The following is a 25,824-nucleotide window of genomic DNA, read 5'->3' as shown; positions in this document are numbered from 1 at the left end:
CCTCCACCCCAGCCCAGCAGCTCAGGGCTCGACCCCTCCCTCCTCAGGCCACATGGGCATGCCTCATTGGCCCCAGCCCTTGGTTCCCTGTCCTCCTTGTCTGTCCCCAGGGTCAGACATGAACCATGGGGCTGGTTCCTCATCTCCACCTCCCCCCTCATCCCACCTATCTCCTCCTTTCAGTGTCTGGCTCACCGTTTCTAGGCACTATGGGCATCCAATCTCCTGGCTCTGACCAGGAGCCCCCATACCCCATTCTCTCTCCCCTGGGGGCCTCATCACGATCTCTGTCCCCAGAGCTTACACCTGGCATTTTCTGTGAGGTACCAGAACGCGCAGGGGTCTCAGGGTAAGATGCTCAGGGACAGGACAACCTCTGAGGGTTGTCCCTCGCTCTTCATAAGTCCTGGCCCCTCCCAGTCCCCTGGCTCTATCTTGAACCTCAAAACCATCTTCCCAGACTGAACCACCTCAAGCCTATCTCTTACCTTGGAGATCAGAACTCCTGGGGTTCACAGTCTGGCCTCTTCCCCCCTCCATCCCACAGCTGAGCCCTGCTTCTCACTTGCAGTCCTTCCCATCTGTGGACTGGTAGAACAAGAACAAAGCACAGAGGCCAAAATAAATGAGGTGCCAGAATTTGGTTTATTGGCTCATCCAGTGCGAAAGGTCCATTGAGCACCCTCTTTCCATGGATTTGGGAGCCCCCTGGCTGCTAATATCTTTTTCTTCTTCATACATTCCTCCTAGCCCTGACTGAAGCCACGGCAGAAGCTGGGGCAAAGTGTGGGGCAAAGGCTGGGCTCTGACAGGGGTCTGCTTACATGGGGCCTAGTCTGCTTGGCATAAGACGAGGACCCTAGGGGGGAAGGAAGATGGGCCCCCAGGTGAGGAGGAAAGGAACCAGCCCAGCAAGGGCCTCTACTGAGGGCTCTGAGGGGTGGAGCCCAGTCCAAGGGCAGGGCAGGAATGGGAGGAGGCAAAGGGGAGAGGATCAAGGGCAGAGGAGGAGGTGAGAGGCCCCTCGGAGCCCTACTCTCTCATGGGCTGGGGTCCTCTGAGGCTCAGAGAGTAGGAGGGAGGGCTGAGGGTGGGGGGAGGTTACTGCTAGAGGGAAAGTCCTTTACTCAAAACCCCCCAGCTCTAGACCCAGAAAGATGCACACACACGTACACTCTCACACGCACACCCCTGGAGCCCCAGCTCTTTTCAGTGGGCGCATGTAGCACACAGCCCTACCCAAGGCCCTCAGCTGCAGCTCTGGCCTGGCCCTCCTGGTCATTTAAGTGCACACTAAGCCCGTGTCCTCCATTCACAGCTTCAGGCCCAGAGCCCCTGCCCAGGTTCTCCGAGGCTTTCCCCACTCCCTCCCTCTCTCCCAGGGCCTTCAGGCCTGTCTCTGGTCATTCCGGGCTGTGACTGGCCCCCGACCCCGACCCCGACCCAGGGAGAGCAGTGGGACCATGTTAGGACTTCAGACAAGGGGATGGCCATGGTCTTCAGCAAGGCACTGGGTGGGCGGGGGCAGGGCTGGAGCGGGGAGAAGAGCGTTAAGGCTCTGAGGAGCCCACACCTCCTCGAGTGGCTCAGTCCTCAGCTCCTGGTCCAGCCTCTACCCTCAGCCCCCACAGCAGGGCCTCCCTCCTCTTTTCCAAGCCCTTCCGGGGGAGGGGCCACTGGGCAGGCACCAGAACCAGCCATCTGAGAGGCCCTAGGGCCTGAGAATGAGGGCTGCTGGCACAGTGTGGAGCTGGGGCTCTGCAGCCTGGGGCAGGGGGTGCGTGCCGGGGCCTCAAGCGGAGTCACCCCCCGCGGAGATCTTCTTCTTGGGCCGGGTCTTCAGCGTCTTGGAAGCCAGTGGCTGTGGGAAGGAGACAGGAAGACAGAGGGCTCAGCCTGGAGTCGCAACCCCTCGCCATTTCCCCAAGCTCTGGCCCAGCTCTCACCTCAGCTTTGGGCACTTTCTTGATGGATTTGGCCCTCTTAGGGGCCTTGTCTCCCGTGTCATCCTCAGAGATCTCTGTCCGGGGATCTGCCTGGTTCGTGCCTGACCTTAAACTCATGGCAGGGTCATCTCCTGGTTCGGGGAGGAAAGGAGAACAGCGGTCTGGCCTTTCTCCCACCTGGCCTCCTTGCCCTTGTGCCCCACGCCCAGCCCTGGGCCTGGCCTGTACCTAAGTCCTCAATGGTGTCCAGGAGGCTGCCAGGGCTGGGTCTGAGGCGGCCGTCGGGTCCCTGCAGGGGCAGCGCATCCTCGTCCCGGATCAGGGTCAGGTCCTGCATGCTGAAGCTTCGGAGCTTCTCTGACAGCACCCCCTGGCCCTAGGGTCACCACCACGCACCGGGAGAGCCGGAGGAAGGGGCGGGGTGGAGATAGAGGTCACCGTGGGGCACTGGGCAGCCACTGGGCTCAGTGCTCTCCCCGCAGTGTCCTCACCCCGTCCTATGGCAGCACTGACAGGCTGGGGCCATGCTTTCCCTTTGGACAGATGAGGAAACTGGCCCGTTGAGTGGAAGTTCCTTAGCTGGAGGGTGCTAGAGGCAGGACTGGAACCCTAAGCTGCACAAGACCCCAAACCTTCACAGACCTGAGGACCTGGTGGATGCAAAGGGGCTTGGCCAGGGGGACGAGATGAGCAAAGTGGGGCCCTGGGAGCTGGGTCTGCCCCCATCTCACCTTGGCAGCAGCCGTGACCGCGGCATTAGCGGCCAGGTTCAGACCCCTCTTGCCCACCCTCATCATGGTCTCATAGCTCTTGTCTCGGGCCTGTGTGATGTACTCGTCGATCTCCTGAGGGGTCGGAGGGGAAGCAGGAAGAGGTGAGGGGTGGGCCCTGCTGGCCAGGCCCTGCCCTGCCCTTGTTCACACCTGGACAAAGGCACTGCTTGCCCCAGGAGGCCAGGGCCCTGCCAGATCACCCATAGGGAGAGCCACGAATGCACGTGGTTACAGGCACTGGGCTGCCTTGACCTGGGGCAGGTGGGAAGAGAGCTTCCCTCGTCCCAACAAACCTTCTCCTTGTTGGACAGTGTTGGGTGCACGAACTTGCGGTAGAGCACGCTGGAGCCTTTGGTATAAGGGGACAGCAGCCATATCACAAAGGCAATCTTGAGCTCAAAGTAGAATGGAAACCTGTTGGGTGGAGAGAGGCAAGCGGCGGAGCCTGGGTCAGGGAGTCAGGAGATGCGCCGACCCTCTGCATGACCCTGGCTGGCCCCCCACCCCTTAGTGCACTGAGGTCCCCATGTGGCTCAGGAGACTGGTCAAGGGGAGGCTCAACTGAGACTCCAAGTGGGAAGGTGAGAGGTGATCCCGCAGGAATTCCCCGCAGCGGTGGCTCTCCTCACCCTCTTCTGACAGAAGACTACCCATTCCTCTGTCCTGGGGTCAACACCACGGCGAGATCCCTAAACTTCCAGGTGCACTCTTGGGTCCTCACCCCATTCTCTTCCTGCCCTTCCTCCCATGAAGAAGCCGGGCTTCTCCAGCTGTGCTCTGGATCCACCCCTTGATGCCATGGCATGGCCCCTGCTTTTAAGGATCGTTCTCCATTCCCCAAGGCTCTTTCCCAGGCCACACACTCCTTCAGGTCTCCTCCATCCTCATCAAAGTTCCCTCCTTTGCTTGTGTCAAGAGGCACCTACACTCACTGTTCTCAATTTTTAACCCATTACTCTTTCCTAATTTGACCCCATTCAACTTTCTCTTCTAAAACTGTTTTTCTCAAAGGCCATAGGCCCTTGAAATCTACAAATGCAAGGATGTTTTGTCCTCTACCTCTCTGTAAAACTCTTTTCTTTTGACTTCCAGTGTACCGTGCTATGTTAGTCCTCTCTTCCAAGAGGCATTTGCTCATTCAGTAAACATTTTTGAGCGCCTGCTGTGAATATACAGATGATTAGGGCATTCCGTGCCCTCAAAGGACATATACATAGTCTAGTAGTGCCTAGAAAAAGCCTTTGAAATACAAGCATCCAATGTTTATAAGACTGACTCATACGCCTATTTTACAAATAGGGAAACCGAGGCCTAGGAAACTGTGACCTGTCAAGGTCACGGCAAGTCTGGCAGAAACAGGTTTCCTGAATTCTATCGTGGTGATTTGGCTACCACCAGAAAGAAATGTGAGGGTTATGTCTGTTCTCATTCTGCTGATCAAGCCAGGCCGGAATGGGGACTGGGGGGAGGGGACACCCAGGACCCCGTGGAACTGTTGGGGGATTCCACCCTGGGTCTCAGTCTTCTGTTTGACTGGCTGTGTAGAAAAAGTCAGAGGCCCTGGCCCCTGAGATGCAGGGAGGGGATGCTAGATCTCACCAGGAGAGCACGATATCTGTGAGTGTCTCGGCAGTGGTGAAGAAGGCAAAGACGATCCAGTACATCATCCATTTCACCTGAAGGTACAGAGGGTGGTGTTGGCTGGGGCCTTGGGGAAACACCCAGGACCCCACCTTTGCCTGCCAACCATGCTGGAGGTGCTGTGGGGGACACTCAGGACCTCAACTTTGCCTGCGTATCACACCAGGCCTGGAGGAAAGGAACACACAGGAACCTCCCCTGAACCAGGTCTCATTAGTGCTGACAGCATTAGTACGAAGTCACCCCCACCTGTCATGTGACCCAGTGTCCTCCCTGATCTCTGCCACGTGGGTTGGGTGTGAGATAAAGGGTCATACACTCACATATTCCTTCACGTTTTTTGTCTTCACGGCCTTGTAGGAAGAATAGGCTGGGTACAGGGTGCCAAAGATGAGCCTAGGGAGGCAGGCATGGTTACTGGGCCCCTCGGCCAAGAGCAGTAGCCTCTCCCTCCCAGCTCTGCTTCAGTCCTTGGGTAGGTAAGGGGAGAATGGACAGAACTCCAGAGTGCCACATCAGCTGGACAGATGAACTCAGGTCAGGGGTTTAGGTCAAAGCAGGCAAGCCTGAGGTGATACACAAGCATGGAAGCCCCAGCCAGCTAGGGTGATGCCTCATAACACCCCCCCCCCTTTTTTTTTGGCTGTGCCGCACAGCGTGTGGGATCTTAGTTCCCCGACCAGAGATCAAACCTGGGCCCTCGGCAGTGAGGGCACCGAGCCCTAACCACTGGACGCCAGGGAATTCCCCTGTAACCCTTTATTGTTCAGTTTTTCTCCAGCCCCTGAGGCACAGAAAGACCCAGAGGCCAGAGGGTCTGATGTGGCCTCTTCAGCCCTGATCCTTGTTTGTGCATAAGCATATCAGGGGTGGGGGTCTGGTCACTGCCACAGGGTTGTCTTCCTTCTTGACACCACTCCCATTCATACCCATCTGCCCTTACCCTCTACCTCCCTGTCGCAGAGCCAAGCTGGGTAGGGCCACCTAACAGGGCACTCTACCTGGCAGTCAGAGGTACCACTGTAGCCCTGGGGGCCTGGGGAGCAGAGGGCACAGGGGCAGGAGGCCCTGAGAGGGGCCGAGAGGTTTATTCCCCCATGTAAACACTTTTGGGAATAGGCTCAGGGTAGTGTGCTGGGCTGGAGGTCCTGGCTAGAGTGGAGTCCAGTGCTGATCCCATCAGAGATCACATACAGAACACAGGTGAGGGAAGGAGAGGACCGATGCCACTCAGGGAGCTCATTCACACAAGAGAGCAGCAGACACTCGGAAGGTCACAGGGAGGTCTGAGGCCCCTGGATTCCCTCTGGGGTGGGATGGGGGAGAGGCAGGAGGGAGACTCTGGTGGGTCTAGAGAAAGCCAGAACACAAGCACATGACAGCAGGGAGGGGATTCTGGGGTGTCAGTCCCCCTGGGTAGAGGCTTAGGGTCAGGGACCTGAGCTGCGGCAGGGGTTGGCTGAGGCCCATGTGGAGCCCCTGCCAGGCCCAGCCCCTTGACAATGTGTGGTACTGCCTGTTCCCCCATGGACTTGCCTCACTGAGGCAGGACATTTCTGAGAAATGGCCTTTGGAGATGGGGTGGGGGGCAGAATCCTCAAGGACAAAGTCCCCGGTTGTGGGAGAGGGTACCCTCCTGCAGCCTGGGGGAGGTGGGAGGGACATAGCTGGCAGCCTGAAATGAAGGCCACCTAACACCCTCCCCTCCACGGCTTTCACAATCCCAGGCTGGCCACACACATCCTCTCCCAGTTACCTCCCACACTTTGTCCTCCAAGCATCTCTGCTTCCCATATCCCGTCCTCCCTGGGGGGTCTTCAGAGCATGTGCCCTCACCCCCCAGTCTCCTGACAGTCAGTGGAAGAGGCAGGAGAAACCCGCCCCTTTGAGGAGGCCAAGGCTGCCACAGCCCTAAGCTATGGAATGAGGAGGCCCTGCCTTGCTCCCCGGGCTCTTCCATTAGCCCTCTCCCCAAGGGAGATGAGGACCCAGGTTTGAGGAGCTCCTCCAGTCAGATCTGCGACGTGGGGGAGGGGACAAGCCGCCTCCCCTGATAAATCAAGCCGTGCTGCCCAGCCCCTGGGGTGAGGGAGGGCGAAGAAACAGGGAAATTAAAAATAAAAGGGGTGGGAAGTCAGGCCTGCCATGCTCCTCTAACAGTTCCCCCTCCTCCAGGTCCCACACCTCCACGTCTCTGGGGACCCCAAATAGGGACGATGTGCCTTTAGGTGACTCTGCTGTATGAAGCCACGGAGTGGTCCATCCCGGGCTTCAATACCCCTCACCTCCCATCCCGAGCCCCCATCCCCCTCCCAACCGGCCGCGCCCCGCCGCCGCCGCCGCACTCACACCACCAGGCGAGAGATGATCCAGGACACCATGGCGGGGCCGGGCGGGGCGCAGGGCGGGAACCCGGCCCGGGCCGAGGATGGAGCTGCTGGAGGTCAAGCGGCGGCGGCAGCAGGAGCCGCACTAGCAGCAGCACCCGCAGCAGCAGCCGCCGCGGGGGCAGCGGAGCGCCGAGCCGCCGCCGTTAAAGGGGAGGTCCTTGCCGCAGCGGCGGGCCGTGGGCGGCGGCGGCTCTTAAAGGGGAGGCCGCGGCGGCGGCGGCGGCGCGCCCCCTGCACCTGCTGTCGCTGGGCATGCGCCTTTGACCTGCCTTCTTCTAATCGCTTGTTCACTTTTCTTGGGTTCCAAGCCCTGGGTTGAGGTCCTCAGAGGCCTTCATGGTTCCATCCTGACATCCTAGCCCTCCTCCTGCCCTGCCCACAACAGTCTGAAAGAACATCCCACGAGGAATAATAGCTATGACTTATTGAGTGCTTACTGTGTGCCAGGCCCTGTGCTAAGAGCTCCACATGCATTATTTCAGTGACCATCCTATAAGGCAGAGGTTATAGTTATTCTCATTTTGAAGATAAGAAAATGGGAAGCTTTAGGGAGGTTCAATAACTTGCCAAGGGTCACAGAACCACAAAGTCATGCTGCTAAGATAGGAACTCAGGAAGTCTACTAAATGGGCTACTTCTCCCAACTGCTATCAAACCCTCCTCCCCCATCACAGGCCGTCAAGACACCCACCCAGGAAGTCCTGAAGTCAAAGGTAGAGGGGCATCTGTCCACCCCACCATCACCAATCACTCCAGTTGGAAAAGGACCTAACCCTGTTCCCAGTCTGATCTGCTTTTTCAGTTTTGTAAGGGAACTGAGCCCTGTGCTCTCAAGGTGGATACCCTGGGGCAGGGGAGTGCCTCCTGGTCAACAGAGGCTGGTAGAGAGGCCTGGGGTCCAGGTAGGAGATGAATCCAGGGGCTCCAATTCCATCCCCATCAGCAAGCACTGGCGGCAGTAGATGCCCTAATTCTGAAGACATTTATATCCAGAATGTAGGCTAGCCTGCCTCCTGATTTTCACCAAAGCAACAAAGCTCCAGCAACCTCTGCAACCCCCCTTCCCCCACTGCTTTCCTTTCCTGTCCCATTTCAAAGCTTCTGCATTCTTTATGTCGAGGTGTAATCCTCTGATGACCATAGCATCAACCCGTGCCCATCCAGGCTGAAAGGACATGCTCAGAACTCTGTATTTCATTTATAGTCCTATTCAAGCTCAGTATCCTTGAACCACACAATGGTCTATTTCCACCCGGATAATTGTATTTCCAGGCTGAAACACTTTGGAAAATATTTTTCCAACAGGCTCCAGAGAAGCAGCTTCTGATGACCCCTCTTGCTATTCTTTACAACTTCCTCTTCAAAAGGCCTTTTCCAATTGGAACGTAGTCTGTCCTCACCCTTCAAGCCACTTTAATTTCATACGTGGACAGCCAGGCCTCTTGTTTTGATGAACTTTTGTCACTGATTGCCCAAAACCTTGCTCAGGCCACTTCCCATGGCCTTTTCCCCCCAGACTGTTCAGGAAGGTAGGAACCCAGCTTTCCCATAGAGCATAAACTATGGAAAGCCCATCTTTGCTACTACCCTCTAACTCATGTAGCACCTTCCCTTCATCCCCAAGCCCTCAAACCACAATGACCTAGCACTTCCCTCTCCCAACTGGACACATTCAGGAAGCAAAGAGTAATAATCGGATGCAACAAGGTAATGATGATATGAAAATGAACCATCCTCCACTTCCAACCCCATCCTCAACCTGGCCCTGCTTTTTAGAACGGCTGGCACAGGAAGAATTTAGTCCACTACAAACAGATTTGTTAGATTTTTAATAAGAACATGGAAATCCCAATCAGCCCTTCAACAAAATTAAAATACAGAAAGTGAAATTAAAAGTATTCTACAGTAAATGACTTCTATTAAAAAAAAAAAAATGTAACTGTGAACATATAAACAAGCCTGCAGGGCACTACAGTACAGCCGGGAAGATAGATACATTTTCCAATGTACCTATGGGCCAATGAATTCCATCATTTTCAAATAAATTCTTAATAAAACTCCACTGAGTTGGAAAGTTTTGCTGAAAATATTTCCGGACAAAAAAACCCCCAAAACAAAAAGCCTCATGTAGGAAAGCAAACTTTCCTTCGCATTTGGAACTATAAGAGGAGTCCCAAGGGAACGCTGGTAATAGATGGAAATGGGTCCTGGAGTCACCAGTGTGTGTATGCGTGGAACACACCAACAGCACAGACATGACAAAGTTCTTTCTCAAGAATGGCTGTTCCCTCAAGATAGGACTGAGATGGGATGGGGAGAAACTAAAAGAATCCTACAAAGCCAATTCTTTAAAATTCTGCTTTGGCTGATTTTTGTGCTATAATGGGCAGTTGATTTCTAAAAATCTTATTTCTTCAAAGAGTTTTATCGAAAGGAAGACTAAATGTAATGTGCCTTTCCTCATAATCCAGGAAAACAACTGTGGTATTTCAAAAGTTCTAAAAATATCTACTTTCATGAAATAGTAACTATTTCACTACAAACCTATTTTTCACTAAATACACACATTTCCTAATCCTGGAGCCCCTTGGGAAAAGCAGTGGATTCCCCCTGGGTCCTTCAAGACTCCACTGTTTACGGGAGAGATGGTGGGGAAAGGCTTCACCCGGCTCCCGGGATGGGGTGTGTCAGAGGTCATGTGCAGAGACACCGTCAGGCTTCCACCAGGGGTGTTTAAGCAATTAGCCCCCACTTGTACCAGTTATGTGATTCCCCCTACCTCCAAACACATTCCCACTTAACTAGGCACAAGAGAAAAAGAAAAGAAAGGTGTGCCCACATTCCTGGTTTCCACGAATCTCAAATCATGAGAATGTGCAGGAAAGCCCAGCGATATTCAGGCAATTCAGAGTCCCAAAAGGCCACAGGATGGGGATGTGGCACCCTTGGCTTGGAGTCTGAAACTGTGTGTGTGAACAGTGCGACTTTCCTGTGTCAACCTTCAGTGTTGAGGCAGCAAAGAAAAGAGTGGCTGGAGAGTTTGTAATACTGACCACACTGGCTCCAAGTGAAGGACCTCTGCTCCAGCAGAGAACCCTGCTGTTCCCTGTATGTGTTGTGAGTGAAAAACCTGCTTCACAGGCGAGTTTGGAATTTCACCACGCCTAAGACCTTGCCAGCTTGGATTCATGAGCCTTGAGGGTGCCAACAGCATCTTTCACTGCGTGATAAATGATGTTCTTCACCTGGAGAGAGCAATCAGCACAGTCAGTTTATGGCAGCCACAGACTGTGTTCTGCAAATGAAAATGTATGTCCTACACCGACTAAAAGCCTTCTGATTAGTGAGGAAAGCCCTCAACCAGGACTGCGTGCTTCCTAAGTCAATCCCAAAAGATGATTTACAAGTCACACAAGATATATAGTCTATATTCAAAAAAGAATGATTTCATCATTTGAAAGGCTATGTAATCACCATCCTCTGTATGCTGGGAACTACTGTTAAGCTCTTTATGTGGACTTTCATTTAATCCTTACCATAATACTATGAGGTAGATTCTATTATTATCCCCATTTTACAGATGAGAACTGAGGTTCCATGGTTAAGAATCTTACCTGAGGTCCTGTAGCTAATAAGAATGCACTAAAACAATAGTGGACAGGTAGGATTTATTGGGTATTTTTCCCTTTTGTGCTTATACATATTTTCTAATTTGTCAAAAAGGAACACATATGTGAAGTAAAAGTTATTAAAATAAAGTGAACAGGATAAAGACGGTTTTAAACCAACACTGTGATTATTTCTGAGGAGGTGGAATGGGAAAGAGTACATGGAGGCTTCAATAATGTAGTTGTTGTATATGTATATATTGTATATGTGGTACGTATATGATGCTTTATTTCTTAAGCTGAGTTATGGGCACACAAGCCCCCTTTGCTGTTCTCTATTACATTTTTTGTATTAATTCAATAAATATTTACTGAGTACCTACTATGTGCTAGGGAAAAGCAGTGAATAAAACAGTAAAATCCCTGCCTTCATGGAGCTTAAACAGCTTATGTCCTAGTAGGGATAGAAACAAACATAAAATACATAGTATGTTAGATGGTGAAAAATACTACAGAAAAAAATAAAGCAGTGACAGAGGATTGGGAGGTGACATGTAACAAGTAGAGACCTAATGGAGGTGGGGTCTGAAATATGTATGCCTGAATACTTGCATTATATATCTATAATATCAATGTTATCTATTTATCAATGTGATGGTACTTTGTATAAGAACTTTATGGTTGAAATATTCCATAATTTTGAAAAAGGAACAGCAAAACAGATCAAGTTCAGGGATAAAGGTGATTAAATCTACCAGCAACCAAGAAAAATCTCCAACCTCATGGGTCACTGACCAAAGAAAACACACCTGAGTCACAGGCACGATGGAGGAAAACAGGTCACATGTGAGAGGCTGTAAGAACGCCTGTTCAGATGCTGAAGTTCTGCCTGGGAAATCTTGCTTCCTTATTCTTTTTTTTTTTTTTTAATGTTATTAAAGCATCCAAGTATATTAACAATGAAATTCTGCCCTTAAAGTTCCAATCCATTTCTGAGCAGAGGAAAACCTAATCTGATTGTCCAGCTTAGATCTACAAGTGGGAAACAACTCTTAGGGACATGGATTACAGTCCCTAGCAGGGCTCTAAGGAATTGAGTTTTCACAAAAGTTTGCTGTGAGAAGCAGCTTCGGGGAAAGAGGTTTAGAACACATTGCCACAGTGCTTTTCCCACCTGACTGAGGAAGTCAGTCTAGTCAGTTACTAACACGGATACACTGTATCTTCCAGAGGCAGAGAAACAGAAGATTGTCACACTGGAAGTGATTAGGTTAAAAGATTCATATTCTCTAAAAGCAAACCTGAAGAGGACTGATTAAATACTTCCTGGAGGGAGGACTCCATACCCCAGACATGGGTCCCTTAATCATCTCTCTGCAGTTATACTGCCCAGGTAATACCCTCAGAAAGCAGAATGTGCCTCCTGTGTATGTAGCCTAGTAGGAGATGAGAAGACAGGGTTGGGGTGGAGAAGGAGTTCTTTACCTGCAGTTTATCCTCATGGTTTGTATGAGTGTTAGAGAGATGCCTGAATTCCTGAGTCAGGCGGAAACAGTGCTTTACATGTTCTGGAGAGACAAAGTCTTCTGCTACTTTTATGCAACTGTATAGATTGTGCACCTGGGAGAGGAAAAGTACAGAGGCAAACATCAGGCACTAGAGAGTCAGCAACAGGTGGAAACTGTCCATCATATCGTTTTAAAAAACACTTTAGAAATACTTATGATATTCCATTTTCATAAAGACAACAAATGCAGAAAGACTATAAGTATACATTTATAGATGAAAATGTTAGTATTTGCACAGAAAAGGATCCGGAAAAATATACACCAAACTGTTAACAGTAGGCTACTTTCTGGAGAAGGCAGGACAAGGGGACTGAAAAGGGATATGGCATAGGTAGCTGAACAGAGACTCACCTTTTCTTTAATAGTCTCCCTTATTTAAAAATCTTTAAATGAGCATTTAAAATTACATGGAAGGGGGACTTCCCTGGTGGCGCAGTGGTTAAGAATCCATCTGCCAATGCAGGGGACGCGGATATGAGCCCTGGTCCAGGAGGATCCCACATGCCGCGGAACAACTGGGCCCGTGAGCCATAACTTCTGAGCCCGCATGCCACAACTATTGAAGCCCGCGTGCCTAGAGCCCGTGCTCCGCAACAAGAGAAGCACCGCAATGAGAAGCTCGTGCACCACAATGAAGAGTAGCCCCCGCTCACCACAACTAGAGAAAGCCCGCGCGCAGCAACAAAAACCCAACGCAGCCAATAAATAAATAAATAAATAAATTTTAAAAATAAATAAAATTACATGGAAGAAAATTAAAAATCAAAAAATAAGCTGCACTTGAAGAGCAATCAGTCTAACCCAGCCATTTATATCTATTGCCAGATTAGCAAGAAACACATATAAGGAAACTATGGGAATTGTGGAGCCAGCCCTACCCCCAAGTTGGAACATACCTGGTGTGGGGCTCCAGCAGGTATGAAGACGGCATCTCCCAGGAACTGAACAATGGCCCAGCCTTGCACACCATATTCCTCATAAAGTCGCTTACGTAGGGTCTGGTCCAAGTACCAACTTTGGTCATGAATTGGATCATGATCAGGGGGATTCTCTTGGCCTTGCTCTTCTCCAACCTGATCATGAAACCATGATCAAAACCCAAAGATGGAAAAATCAATAAATACATAAAGATTATTAACAGGATAAATCCAACTTGCTGCAGTAACATCACTGATGGGCCAAAGTTTCTACTTTATTCAATATCTTCTAAGTGTGGACAGCCCTATGGGGCATTTTGACAGAGGGCACAGGTTTTTAATGCCAAGGGACTCCACATGAGAAACCCTAGGCAGGCTGTCTCAGCATCCCCAGACCCTTCGTCTTTGAGCTGGGAGCCCACCCAGGGACATACCTTTCGGAGCAGCTCCCGGATCTTCTCTGCATCCTTGGCTGCATAGATGTGCCACAAAGCACCGGGTTTCTCCTTTCCATCATGAATCCTTTGCTTTGTCACCTCATCAGCATCTCCCTCATCAATTGTCTTGAGCACCTCTGAAAAGAGCAAAGTGACACTTTTCAATGTAACCAGCCATTTCACTACCTCTGAGTGAAGCAAAATGTCCAATTCAAACAAGTTTAGTCTCTAGTATTCTCTATCTCTCTGGAGTGATATAAGGTAGAATCAAAGAATCAAAACTCACATTGGTCTAAGCTTCCTACACATGGGAAGAGCGACCCTAATCTTCCATACTTAACAGAGACTCAGCATTTTTTGGAGATCCTTTAAAACATATTTCCTGCTCAAACTGTGTAGCCATATTTTATGTTCAAATTGCAGGTTATTTCCTGCTGTAAGTAGGTGGACTGTATACTTTCTCAAGACCTCTTCAAACTCTAGGATTCTGTGGATTTAAGGCCATGAAGAGTAAAGCTTCTCTGGCAAGTTAAGAGGCTTGGCTTCTAATCCTTGTCTGTTATGACCCTTTAAATGACAGCCTAATGGAAATATGTGCAGATGCGTAGCATCAAAAGCAAATGTGTGGCAGGAAATATACCAAAGTAATGATATTGATTATCCCTGAACTTTGAGATTTTGAGTTTTCTTCTTTAAAATTTTGTTTTCTAAAACTTCCATAATTAACACACATTAATTCTACACCGAGATAGCGGAGAGTGCAATGCAGCAAAATATCACTTTTATGCTTCATCTCTGTGCAAATGACCTGGCTTTATCACCTATTATTACCCCACAGCTGAACTGGGTGATGGACCAAGTAGGCCAGTTTGCCCTTTCTTCTTTATTCCTCTTTGTGATGCTACATACTCAGTGTTAAAGGGCAGCATTCCCAGAGAGGGAATAACTCTGGTCAAAGACACACAAGTACCACTCTCCTCTGCTGCAATCACCCCTTTGTCTGGGCACCTACTATGCATCATGCCTGGCAGAGAGTTAAGAAAAACCCACTGGCCCTGACTGAGGAGAAAGACACACCATTTTACTCCTGAGGCTAAACCTCACCCTGCTGAAGCACTGGGTTCTAGAAATCGTACCTTCATCATGAGCACCCTCCCCGATGGGGATCCCAACATACACCATCACATTAACTGCATCAGACACATCTAAGTGAAGATTTGTTGTGCCAACTCTTCTGTCCTCTGCTGTTATCAAGCCTGAAGGTAAAAGGAAGATATGCAAGGTGAAAGGGCAATATTCTGTTGTTGTTGTTTTTTTTCTTTTTTGGCCGTGCCGCAAGGCTTGCAGGATCTTAGTTCCCTGACCAGGGACAGGGATTGAACCTGCGCCCTTGGCAGTGAAAGCGTGGAGTCCTAACCACTGGACCGCTAGGGAATTCCTGAAAGGGCAATATTCTGAAGAATCCATATAGACCCTACAAGTGAAAACATACTCGAAGATGTTCTTAAATGTGGAACACTGGGAGAATGACGTATATCTATTTATCAATAAATAATTCTCCTTGTCTCTTTTCTAGTGTTTTAAAACTGATTTCGAGCTCAGCTGACACTATCATTAGCTTTGGCCATTGATCCAATTCCACCCTCCTAAATGATCTCTCCTTCAAAAGCAAAACAGATATGGGCATTATGGACACTCAAATGAAGCTTGGCTTTCACAGTGATTTAGGACATTACTGTGACTTCACAAAGAGCTGGTTGGGTAGCATGGTACTCGGACGTGTTCACTCTTATCTTATCAAGTCTCTTAAAAGCTAAGGATCTTTGGTCGTGCCGTGCGTGCGGCATGCGGGATCTTAGTTCCCTGACCAGGGTTAGAACCCTCACCCCCTGCAGTGGAAACACAGTGTCTTAACCACTGGACTGCCAGGGAAGTCCCTTGGATGGAACCTTTAAGAGGAAACTTTCTAACTACTGTGTGTGTGTGTGTATATATATATATACACACATACATACATATACAGTACTGGGCCCAAAGGGCTATTATGCAAATCAATGACAAAAGCAAACATATTCTAAACCATCCTGGATACTGTCAACTTCTTCAGCACCTGTCACTTTGCCCTCTATCATCTCTACACATGATCCTGACTACAAATCTCCCTCTATAGGTGAAATGGAAACAGTAGTGTCCAAAAAGGTCAATTATGGCCTCTCCCTCATACCGTAGGCATTGTACATCTTGGGGCCCAAATCGGGCCTTACAAAGTAGCTGGGTAGCCTAGAGGCTAGATTGAGTCTGCCATCTCGTTTGGTATATTCTGGCAGAGGAAGGTTCTCCATCAGATCTTCAAACCTATGAAAAAAAAAGCATGAAAGATGACTTAGCTTGTTATACGGGAAAAAGGAAAAGAGGTGGCGTTCACTTTTCTGTGATTACTTTGTGACAGCTTCAGCAAAGCACAAGTCTCTCAAGACGACTCACTGTAGTTCACTAACCTTGTTGGCATCATGTCCCGAAAATCTTCTCCAGGAGGCCAGTCCTTGAGTTTGAGCACCATTGGCTGCCCATCTTCTGACCTTAATCGCTCTGGAAGACAGAAAGCACTCCTACAAATATCTGCTGGGTTGGCTGCTGCCTGGTTCTCCAGTGACTAAAAGGTTTAGAAGACTAAACTCTTATTTTCAGACTTGTAAACCGCCATAATGGATAAGGTGGGCTTTGTTTTCCTCAGCCACTGCTTTAGTACATGATAAATTTTTCCATCTCAAAGTGAAAGTGCTCCACACATCCCATGTGATCATGTGCTTAAGTCCAGGTGTATGCTCTGGGAGCCATGTGATTGCCATGAGAGCTACCTGGTTGGCACCTGGATAGAATGTTCCTCCTGTTAAGAGGATGTAATTTGTTATTTCAGCGGTAGGGCTGGGCATATAGATGCTTACTTTGCAGTCCGCTTTTACTGAACCAGATATCAAAGCTACTTACTGCATATGATCTCGAAGCCATCCCAGAAATCCCGAACTTTCACATCGGAAATTATAGCACAGTTCCTGCAGTTCACCAAGTCCACATCCTGGTCTCCAAATTCCTGGCTAAAGGCTTCTGGCTTCCAGAGTTCAGACTTGAGTTTTTTATGTACCCCTGATACCAGCACTGGCTGTGGAAACAAAAGTATCTCAATCAGAGCCACTTAGCAAATACTTAGCTCAGGGCTAAGGGACAGAATAGGAGGGTTTCCTGGGGACAACCTCTTCTCCACAATGATTTATTATTCCCTCCCAGTTTCAGAATCTATGGATTTCAACAATGTCAGCTACAGAAAATGAAAACACTTCTACTCTGTTATTACACTTGATTCTCACTGCGGGGGGTGGGGGTGCATTCCACAAAAATCACTTCTGCTGCCCTGGTATCTACCACTATTTTGAGGTGAGAGGATGAAAAGCTGACAAATGCAAACTCTGAGAATACGTCCTCACATCTCGAATAAAAAACTATCCAGACAATTCTACAACCTCCCCCTTCCTCACACCTGCTAATGTATAAAAATCAGGAAGTGTTATCACACTATCACACAGACTTGTGTGGTCTTGAAACATTTACCTAGAAGAGTACCACCCACTTCCACCCATTTTTGCCTCACCCCATATCACACTTACGGATTTTCCTCTAAAGGTGTCATTAATGTCAGATCACAACCTCACAGGAATTTCAACTGCCCTTTTAAGAACACAGAGCTACACAGCTGAGAAATAAAAAGATCCACAATGTATTTTTAGGAATCTTCTGACTTTTAAAAATCCAAGAAAACTTGAAGTAGCAAGGCTGTCTACAACAAACTTAGTATATGTCTAAATCTCCTTGGCAAAGTGTCTCCCAGAGAGAACTGAAACTATCCTGGTAGCTATAGTGGGCAGGCAGACAGCCGACCCTGGGATCTGCTTATTCTTGCTTACCTGGCCTTGTTTCCAACACTCCCGGAAGATCTTCCAATTGTTTTTGTTGCTGGGGTCATGGAGACACAGAAGTCTTCCATCACAGAGCCAGGAGTGAGAGGTATGGGGGTCCAGCACATTTAACCCCATCACCATCTCCTTCACTTCCTTTTGGGTATCAGTCAAGTTACAGGCCCGCTTTGCAGCATCTGAGGTTTTCTTATTTTCTACCACTGAGGCAATGATGTGGTCAAGGAAGTTGGGTAGGCTGGCCTTGTTCTTCACTCCCTGCCAGACACAAACCCATCAGGTTAGTATGACTGAGGCACCACCAGTAGAGTATTCAAAAACAGTCTCACAGTTATATTCACACGGAGTTCTGATCTACCTGATTAAATTTCATAAAAGTTATTGTAAAGTCTTTTGTAGTTGGAGGGGGGAGCCTATTAAGTCACTATCTTACATTTCCCTAGCTTTCATATTTTGCTTTATATTTATGAAAAAAAAGTACAGAAAGGCCCCCTCTACTGCAGGAGATTTGAGACCTAAGAAATATCTTCGGCATTCAGCCCCGTTTTAAGCATATGCATGTAGACTGCAGGGATCACAAAATGCTGTAACTGAGTGAGAAAGATCATTTATTTTGAGGGTTACACATTTTTTTTGGCCAGCATGCCCAAGGGATATACTTCAATTAAGTAACTGAGGTGACTTATCAAGGCAGTGATTTTTTTTTACCAGGGAGTGTACCCCAATAAACAGTTGTACCAGAGTACCCAAGAGAACTGTATATTCTGAAAGCAGTCTTCTACTCCCCAATCCGTCCCCTACCAAGAATCTCTCATTTGTTTCAGCTGGCGGGAAAGCTCAGGCCCAGAGATGAAAGTGACATACCTAAGGTCACAGAAGTGAAGGAAGGGGAGGGCTTTTGTAAACTTGATAACACAATGTCTGAAGTATCACTAATCATGATCTCTACAGAGTACATGTAATCATATAACATCCTGGGAAAATTTAAAAAGAAAAAGGAGAACTGGGAGTTGGAGCAGTACAAATAAGACAGAGCTCAAAGTAATTTTTTTGGTCATTTATCCAAAAGAGAAACAAATAACTCACATTGTACAAGGCTCAACCACCCACAGTTCATCAAATTTCAGTCATTAGTCATAGAATAGAATGAGAAACATATTTGTGTACTTGTTTGAAATGATCTCTGAAATATATAAACTGAAAATACAAAAGCAATGTATAAAAACATCTGTGTAAAAAGGGGGGGGAACTATATACATATTTTATTATCACTTAAAGGACAATCATGAAACAATGTCACCTACAAAAAGGGAGGCAACAGTGGGAAGGAGACTTTTCACTGTATTTTTAAAATTTAAATTTTGTACGTTTTGAATTTATTAGTTCAGTAAATGCTTACTAAATACTTATGTATCAAACATTGTGCCACTAGGGATATAGTAGTGAATAAAACAGACAAAAATGGGGAATTCCCAGGCAGTCTAGTGGTTAGGACTCTGCTTCCACTGCTGGGGACCTGGGTTTGATCCCTGGTTGGGGAACTAAGATCCTGAAAGCTGTGCAGCACAAAAAAGCCAAAAAAAAACAAAAAAACAGACAAAAATGCCTTTAAGTGGAGGTGAAGCAGAAAATAAATAAAACACAGCAAGTCAGATGGTAATAAGTGCTATGGAAAAAGTAAGTGCAGGGCTTCCTTGGTGGCTCAGCAGTTAAGAATCTGCCTGCCAATGCAGGGGACACGGGTTTGAGCCCTGGTATGGGAAGATCCCACATGCCACGGAGCAACTAAGCCCGTGTGCCATAACTACTGAGCCTGCGTTCTAGAACCCGTGAGCCACAACTACTGAGCCCAGGTGCCACAACTACTGAAGCCCACGTGCCTAGAGCCCGTGCTCTGCAACAAGAGAAGCCACTGCAATGAGAAGCCTGCGCACCGCAAGGAGGAGTAGCCCCCACTCGCTGCAACTAGAGAAAGCCCGCGCGCAGCAACGAAGACCCAACGCAGCCAAAAATAAATTAATTAATTAATTTAAAAAAAAAAGTGCAGAGGTAACAGATATGAGTGGAGGATGGGAGTAGAATGGACTTTTAAAAAGGGTGATCTAAGAAGAAGGCTTACTGAAGGTGTGACATTTCAGGAGGGAGGAGAGGAAGTTGATTAAGAAGCAGGCCATGTTGTGACATGGAAAAGAGAGTTCTCAGTGGAGAAAAAGACAAGTGCAAAGGCTCTGAAGAGAGAGCATGCCTGCCCATGTTCAAGAAACAGCAAGAAGGTGGGTGTGGCCAGAGCAGAGTGAACAAGAGGGAGAGTGGTAGTTGAAGTCAGGGAAGTGAGCGGAAGAGAGGGCTGGAACGTTATAGTCCACTGAAAGGACTCTGCTTTTATTATGAAATTGGAAGCCCTTGAAAGATTTTAGGCAGAGGTGATATGATGTGACATATCTTAAAAGGACCACTCTAGCTGCTCTGTGTAGAAAGGGAAGAAATACAGAGGACCTGTAAGGAGTTTACTACAAAAATTCAGGCAAAAGAGGATGTTGACTCAGACTAGAGAGGAAGCAGTGGAGCTGATGAGAAATGGGTGCACTCTGAATACATTCTGATAATCAAACTGAAAGGTTATGCTAACAGATTAGATACGAAATGTGAGAGGGGAGTCCCAAAAGACTCCAAGATTTTTGGCCAAGCAATTGGAAGCCACTGACCAAGAGAAGCAAAAAATAAAGGAAATGCAGGCTCACAGGCAGAAGAACAGGAGTGTGGTTTTAGAGGTGTTAGGTTTGAAGCGTCTATTAGATACCCAAGAGAGTACAATATGAATGTACTGCCTACGTTTAAAAAAAATTTAATGTCTGTTATTGTCAAGAAAATAAAGTGATTTCTGCTGATGATTGAAAAACTTCAGTCTCAATTTCTACTGACTTCCTAACATGGCACAAAAGGTTTACTACTTAAAAGGATCTCAAACATTCCCAAAACTTAATATAAAGAAAGATCTTGTCAGCTGGCCTGATAATGTGAAGGACACAAGTCAGTCATATACCCTCTAACCCAGTTATCAGATCTCTGATGGTTCTTTCATGGAAAAGCAGCAAAGGCTAGAGTTGTAGAGAGGACACTTACTGCTGAGGATGTAGAGAAGACCGGGGGGAAGGGTATGCCTGTGTCCAAGGGGGTTTGAGGAAGCTTTCCGGGCCCGGAGTGGAGGAGGTCTCGAAGGCTAGAGCCTTCAGTTTTGTTGTTGGAGGCAGTGGGACCCAGTAACAGACTGTTAAAAAGCTTTGGAGTCAACGGAGAGACCTTTGCAGTGGAGTTGAATGAGTCCAGCCCAAAGGGTGAATGAGACTCTTTACTGAGCACCGACCTCAGGGACCCTGCTTCTGTAAGAACATAACCAGGAATAGCATTAGGCACAAGGAATACCCAGCAGGCAACTGACTCCTAAAAATCAGCCAAGTGGGAAAGAGGAAAGACTTTCCCCTCCCTTGCCCCCCAAACTACGTACGGTTTGTCTGGGCCAAGCCTGATGAGCTATGACTATGGCAGGTCTCATGGCCAAGGAGAAGCTCTCCTACTTCTTCCTTTCTTTTCCAGACCTGGATTTCAAACTTCCTTTTGTTCCCATCCATCTTTCGTCTCCCTCACTTTCTAAGACAGTGTTTCTTCAAGTGGGTCTCCAGAATACTTGTATTAGAATTACCTGGAGTGCTTGTTAAAAATGGAGATTCTTGGTCTTACTCCAAGAGATTTTCACTTAATAGTTCTGGTGGGGCACAGGAATCTGCATTTTTAACGATTCCCCAGGTGATTCTTGTGCCCACTGAAAAACAAGTCTAGCCCTCCTGGCTAGTAATACTGGCTATCAGGGGCATTTGGGAAGCTTGTTAAAAATCTTATATCGATTCTGACTAAAGAGGTTTGGGGTAGAACCCAGGCATGTGCCTTTTTTAAAAAGCTCCACTTCTAGAAAGAAGTGGAAAGAGATTCCCTCATTTTACATGATCAGCCAGAGAAAGCAAGTGGCATGTTTCAAAAATGTGGATGGTAATGTGTGAGTCTGAAGAATCCCAGAATAACTCAAGTGTTCCACCCACAGGCAGGGCAGAGGCTTGTGTTAATCTCACCTTTTGTTTCTTCCTTAGCCTTCTGAGTTGCTAAATCCGCCAACCAGTGCAGGGCAGAGGAAGGTGGGCCTGTGTCAGGGCAAGGGGGCCTGATGGCTTTTAGCTCACTATTGCTATTTGACGCCGAACTGTCTGCTTTCAGAGGCTCGTCAGATCTGATGTCAGTACTGTCGGCTTTGGCAACATGGTCAGTCTCTGGTTGTGTTACCGACGCAGTTCCTCCTCCACCTGAGAAGGTGGTTTCATTTCCAGAAGAGGCACTAGGGTTTATGCTAGGAAGCTATAGCACAGAACGCCAACATGGTTAAAGTGTTGTCCTTGTGTAGAAAAAATACAATGCAAATAGTAATGACAGCTGACACTAAACAGGTCTGGGAAAGCAACTGTCCCATAAACTGCTATTTCACTCATTCATTAATTTAACATATATTTGTTGAGTCCTACAATGTGACAGAAACTATGCTAGGTTCTGTGGAAAGAGCAGTGAACAAGACTTGAAAATAAAACAGCGTTTTTGTTTGGCATGCCCGAGGCTCAAATTCTGCACTGGCAAATTGGTGATTAGAACTTGACCGCATAGAGCTGTTCCGAGGATTAAATGAGATAGTACTGATATATGCAAAGAGCTCAGCATAGTGTCTGGCACACATAAATGCTCAATAAAATGGTTATTATTCTATTATTGAATTTTCCAGATGATTTGCTCTAATATGTCAACTCTACTGAAAAGATATTTTGAGATCTCTCAGCATTAATCCCTGTACCTCTTATTGATCATGTGTAGCATTCCTGGAAAGCCCTCCGAATGTAAGAGGTATGTGTGCGGTTTTTTTCTTTTTTTTTAAATAGCCTCTTATTCAAAATAGTCACCATCACACCAGAATGACCTCCACCTCTGACAGAGCAATGAGAAAATCACTGCCTCTCTGTGAAGGCTTAGGACTGCTTTCAGGGTAGAATGATCCCAGATCAGCAGGCTAGTATTCATATCTCTTTCCTCAGTACCAAACATGACAAGGCAGTGACCATGCACACGATAGGAATGTATTCCTAGTGACCTTTTCTGTACGCTTCACCTACACAAGGAACCTGAGGTACAAATCTTGACAAGATGCAAAGAATCTCTTTGTGCTATTTATCAAACAAGCCTGAATTGGTTTTAAAGATACATGAAGAGAAACTCATACCAGTCAGGGGGAATTTAAATCCCTTGAGTAACTTCTGGGGCTCTCTTTAGACAGGCCTCCCCATCCCCTAATTCCCCAGGAATCTGACAGTAGCCTGGGACAACAGAGGTGAAAATGAGGCACTTCCTGGTACAAAGAACTTGAGTTTCTCTCAGTTGTACCTATACACACCACTTTACCTGTGACATCCCATTAGTGACAGCAGGTCTCAACACAGATTTGTTCTGCCGGCTAATACAAGGGCAGTTTGCTTTAATTCCCCACTTGCCCCGGGCAGCATGTACCATGTCTCCAATATTGTAAAGAGCTGGAAAAAAAATAACAATTAACCGTAGAATAATTGTATGTGTCAGGTATTGTGCTAAAGACCTTATTTACATTATCTCTCTCAAGCTTTACCACATTTCAGTGAGGTAGCAGCTTGTACCCTCAATTTTTGATGATGAAACTGAGACTCAGAGAAGTTAGGTTATTTGCTTAAGTACATAAAGTTGGTAAATGAAAGTACCGAGACTTTAACCCAGGTCTATCTAGCACTAAAGTTCTGTGCACGCTTAACCACTAAGCTACACTCCCTCCCTCCTCTAGTAAACGTTAACAAGGTGTCCTTTAGCAGAAACTCTAGGGGTAGATTCCCTATTGTTCAAGCGTATGTAAACATTTTGAATTGTATACTTGAGATTTACTGTAAGTTATACCTAAAAAAAAAATAGACCAATGTAAACTTTACACAAACATTTAACCAATGCTTAGATCAGCAGGGAGCAGGCATCTGACCACTGCACTCAGGGAGGTCTTCTGCTCTGATGCACTGGGTTATAAAGATCCAGGGGGTGGCTCCCCAAAGTGGAGAAGAATATAGGCAGAGGATTCACCAACTTCAGTGTGTGTATGTTAATGGAAGTGTGGAAGCTGGAAACAGACTATCTGGAGGAATCAATGAAGTAAGCTGCCACATGACCATTCATTCCTACTGTTAAGCTGCCTTCTTCATGGATTCAAGAGCTTTGATTAGCTTCAGCTGGATTTTTATAAACCTAGAACCAAAGGTCTTTCTGGAAGCCAGGGGACTGGCTTTTTCTTTCTTTCTTTTTTTTTTTTGCTGGGCCACACGGCTTGTGAGATCTTAGTTCCCTGACCAGGGACTGAACCCGGGCCCTCGGCAGTGAGAGCACAGCATCCTAACCACTGGACCACCAGGGAATTCCCGGACTGACTTTTTCTATTCTGGTCCTGCCGACCATAGGAATGTAAAATGACATCTGAAAAGCAACCAACCCCTCCACCCAGAAAGGTGAGGCAAAGTGGGTGCAGTGGCTGCATACAATCTAACATTTCTGAAGATTCAAATTCTCAGGGAAATCTAGTGAGGCTTAAAAAGAGTCAAGCTGAGATAAACCATTTTACCAAATATTATGGTGTGTAAATTATAGCTCAATTAAAAACATCTTTTTTCCCCCACCAAATCTAAAAAAGGAATTCCTTTACCTGTGCCAGGGATGATCTGTGTGGGCATGAGATTCTCTGGTTCATGGGACTGTCCCTTTGCACACTTCAACCAGGAGAAAACCTCTTCATCACCTATCTCTTCTGTCTCTGAAACAGAAATGAAATGACTTTACTTATTTTATGAGGGTCACAAGATGTATCTCTCTCAGTAAGTCAGAGTTTCAGGCTTTATAGGCCAATTTTTTCATGGGTCAAAGAAGATAACAGCTAACTTTTAAAAATACTGCTACACTGAGGTGCAATTTACATAAAATTAATTCAACAATTTAAAGTGTACACGTCAATGAATTTAGACAAATGTATATAGTTGTAGAAACAGTACTACACTCAGGATTTAGAACTTTTCTATCCCTTCCTGAAGTTCCCTTCAGCCCTTTACAGTCAATACCCTTTTCTCAACCCCTGGCCACCAACGACCAACTTTCTAACACTAAAGTTTTGCTTCTTCTAGAATTTCATATCACTGGAAACATATGGTATGTCATTTGTCATTTCTGTTGGGCTTCTTTCATTTAGCAGTGATTTTGAGATTCATCCATATTGTTGGATTTATCAGTAATTCATATCTTTTTATGTCTGAGTGCTGTTCCATAGTATGGATGTACCTTATTGTGTTTACCCACTTATCAGCTGGTAAATAGTTGGATTGTTTCCCATTATTGGCTATTATGAATACAGTGCTACAAACATTCAAGTACAAGCCTTTGTGTGGACATATTTTCATTTCTCTTGGAAATACCTAGAAGTGGAATGCTAGTTTATGTCTAAATTTATAAAGAAATGGCTATACTGTTTTCCAAAGTGATGGTACCAAATTGCATTACTATCAGCAATGTTTAATAAGTTTTAGTTGCTCCATATCCTTGACAGCACTTTTGTACTCTCAGTTTTAAAAATTTTAGCCATCCTAGTGGGGTTGGTGGTTTCTCATTATGGTTTTAATTTGCATTTCCCTAGTAAGTAATGATAGTTTTTTCCCATGTGATTATTTTCCATTGATCTATCTTCTTTGATATCTGTTCAAATATTTTGCCCATTTAAAAACTGGGTTTTGGTGGGGACTTCCCTGGTGGCGCAGTGGTTAAGAATCCGCCTGCCAATGCAGGGGACACGAGTTTGAGCCCTGGTCCGGGAAGATCCCACATGCTGCAGAGCAACTAAGCCCATGCACCACAACTACTGAGCCTGCGTGCCACAGCTACTGAAGCCCACGTACCTAGAGCCTGTGCTCCGCAACAAGAGAAGCCACCGCATGAGAAGCCCGCGCACCGCAACGAAGAGTAGCCCCCGCTCTCCGCAGCTAGAGAAAGCCTGAGAGCAGCAACAAAGACCCAACGCAGCCAAAAATAAATAAATTTAAAAAGTAGGGACTTCCCTGGTGGCAGTGGTTAAGAATCCGCCTGCCAATGCAGGGGACAGGGGTTTGATCCCTGGTCCAGAAAGATCCCACATGCTGTGGAGCAACTAAGCCCAAGTGCCACAACTACTGAGCCTGCGCCCTAGCGCCCGCGAGCCACAACTACTGAGCCTGCCTGCCACAACTACTGAAGCCCACATGCCTAGAACCCGTGCTCTGCAACAAAGAGAAGCCACCGCAAAGAGAAGCATGTGCACTGCAAAGAACAGTAGCCCCCACTCACTGCAACTAAAAAGAAAGCCCACGCGCAGCAATGAAGACACAAAGCAGCCAAAAATAAATAAATAAATTTATATTAAAAAAAAAATTAAAAAAAAAACAACTGGTTTTTTTGTCTTG

The 25,824-nt window shown here is 47.1% G+C and overlaps 2 protein-coding genes across 3 annotated transcripts in view; both read right to left on the bottom strand.

The window, feature by feature from the left end:
- Positions 1 to 626: 626 nt before the first annotated feature.
- On the bottom strand, positions 627 to 6,881 carry REEP2 (receptor accessory protein 2). Of its 2 annotated transcripts, none has more exons than XM_068534486.1 (8): positions 6,710 to 6,881; positions 4,684 to 4,756; positions 4,319 to 4,395; positions 3,013 to 3,133; positions 2,678 to 2,791; positions 2,175 to 2,322; positions 1,947 to 2,077; positions 627 to 1,861 (listed from the first exon to the last, which is right to left on the bottom strand). In XM_068534486.1, exons 1-8 carry the CDS (start codon positions 6,739 to 6,741, stop codon positions 1,793 to 1,795), a joined length of 765 nt encoding a protein of 254 aa, XP_068390587.1. In that variant the 5' UTR covers positions 6,742 to 6,881; the 3' UTR covers positions 627 to 1,792. The 2 variants fall into 2 exon arrangements, with proteins under 2 accessions (XP_068390587.1, XP_068390588.1); XM_068534487.1 differs by having other exon boundaries at positions 2,175 to 2,316.
- A 1,684-nt stretch (positions 6,882 to 8,565) lies between these two features.
- KDM3B (lysine demethylase 3B) overlaps positions 8,566 to 25,824 on the bottom strand; it is a 59,802-nt gene continuing 42,543 nt past the window's right edge. The window contains exons 12-24 of the mRNA XM_068535957.1: positions 24,048 to 24,155; positions 22,739 to 22,866; positions 21,373 to 21,652; positions 20,372 to 20,628; positions 17,240 to 17,506; positions 16,269 to 16,440; positions 15,779 to 15,869; positions 15,505 to 15,635; positions 14,417 to 14,536; positions 13,278 to 13,417; positions 12,823 to 12,999; positions 11,844 to 11,978; positions 8,566 to 9,995 (exon numbers count right to left, since the gene is read on the bottom strand). Coding sequence (XP_068392058.1) covers positions 9,915 to 9,995; positions 11,844 to 11,978; positions 12,823 to 12,999; positions 13,278 to 13,417; positions 14,417 to 14,536; positions 15,505 to 15,635; positions 15,779 to 15,869; positions 16,269 to 16,440; positions 17,240 to 17,506; positions 20,372 to 20,628; positions 21,373 to 21,652; positions 22,739 to 22,866; positions 24,048 to 24,155 — 2,087 coding nt within the window. The 3' untranslated portion in view covers positions 8,566 to 9,914. The remainder of the gene's footprint in view (positions 9,996 to 11,843; positions 11,979 to 12,822; positions 13,000 to 13,277; positions 13,418 to 14,416; positions 14,537 to 15,504; positions 15,636 to 15,778; positions 15,870 to 16,268; positions 16,441 to 17,239; positions 17,507 to 20,371; positions 20,629 to 21,372; positions 21,653 to 22,738; positions 22,867 to 24,047; positions 24,156 to 25,824) is intronic.

This window comes from Eschrichtius robustus, chromosome 2 (genome assembly GCF_028021215.1).
Source record: "Eschrichtius robustus isolate mEscRob2 chromosome 2, mEscRob2.pri, whole genome shotgun sequence".
Classification (NCBI taxonomy): Eukaryota; Metazoa; Chordata; class Mammalia; order Artiodactyla; family Eschrichtiidae; genus Eschrichtius; species Eschrichtius robustus.
This window is presented reverse-complemented; position numbering and strand designations above follow the sequence as displayed.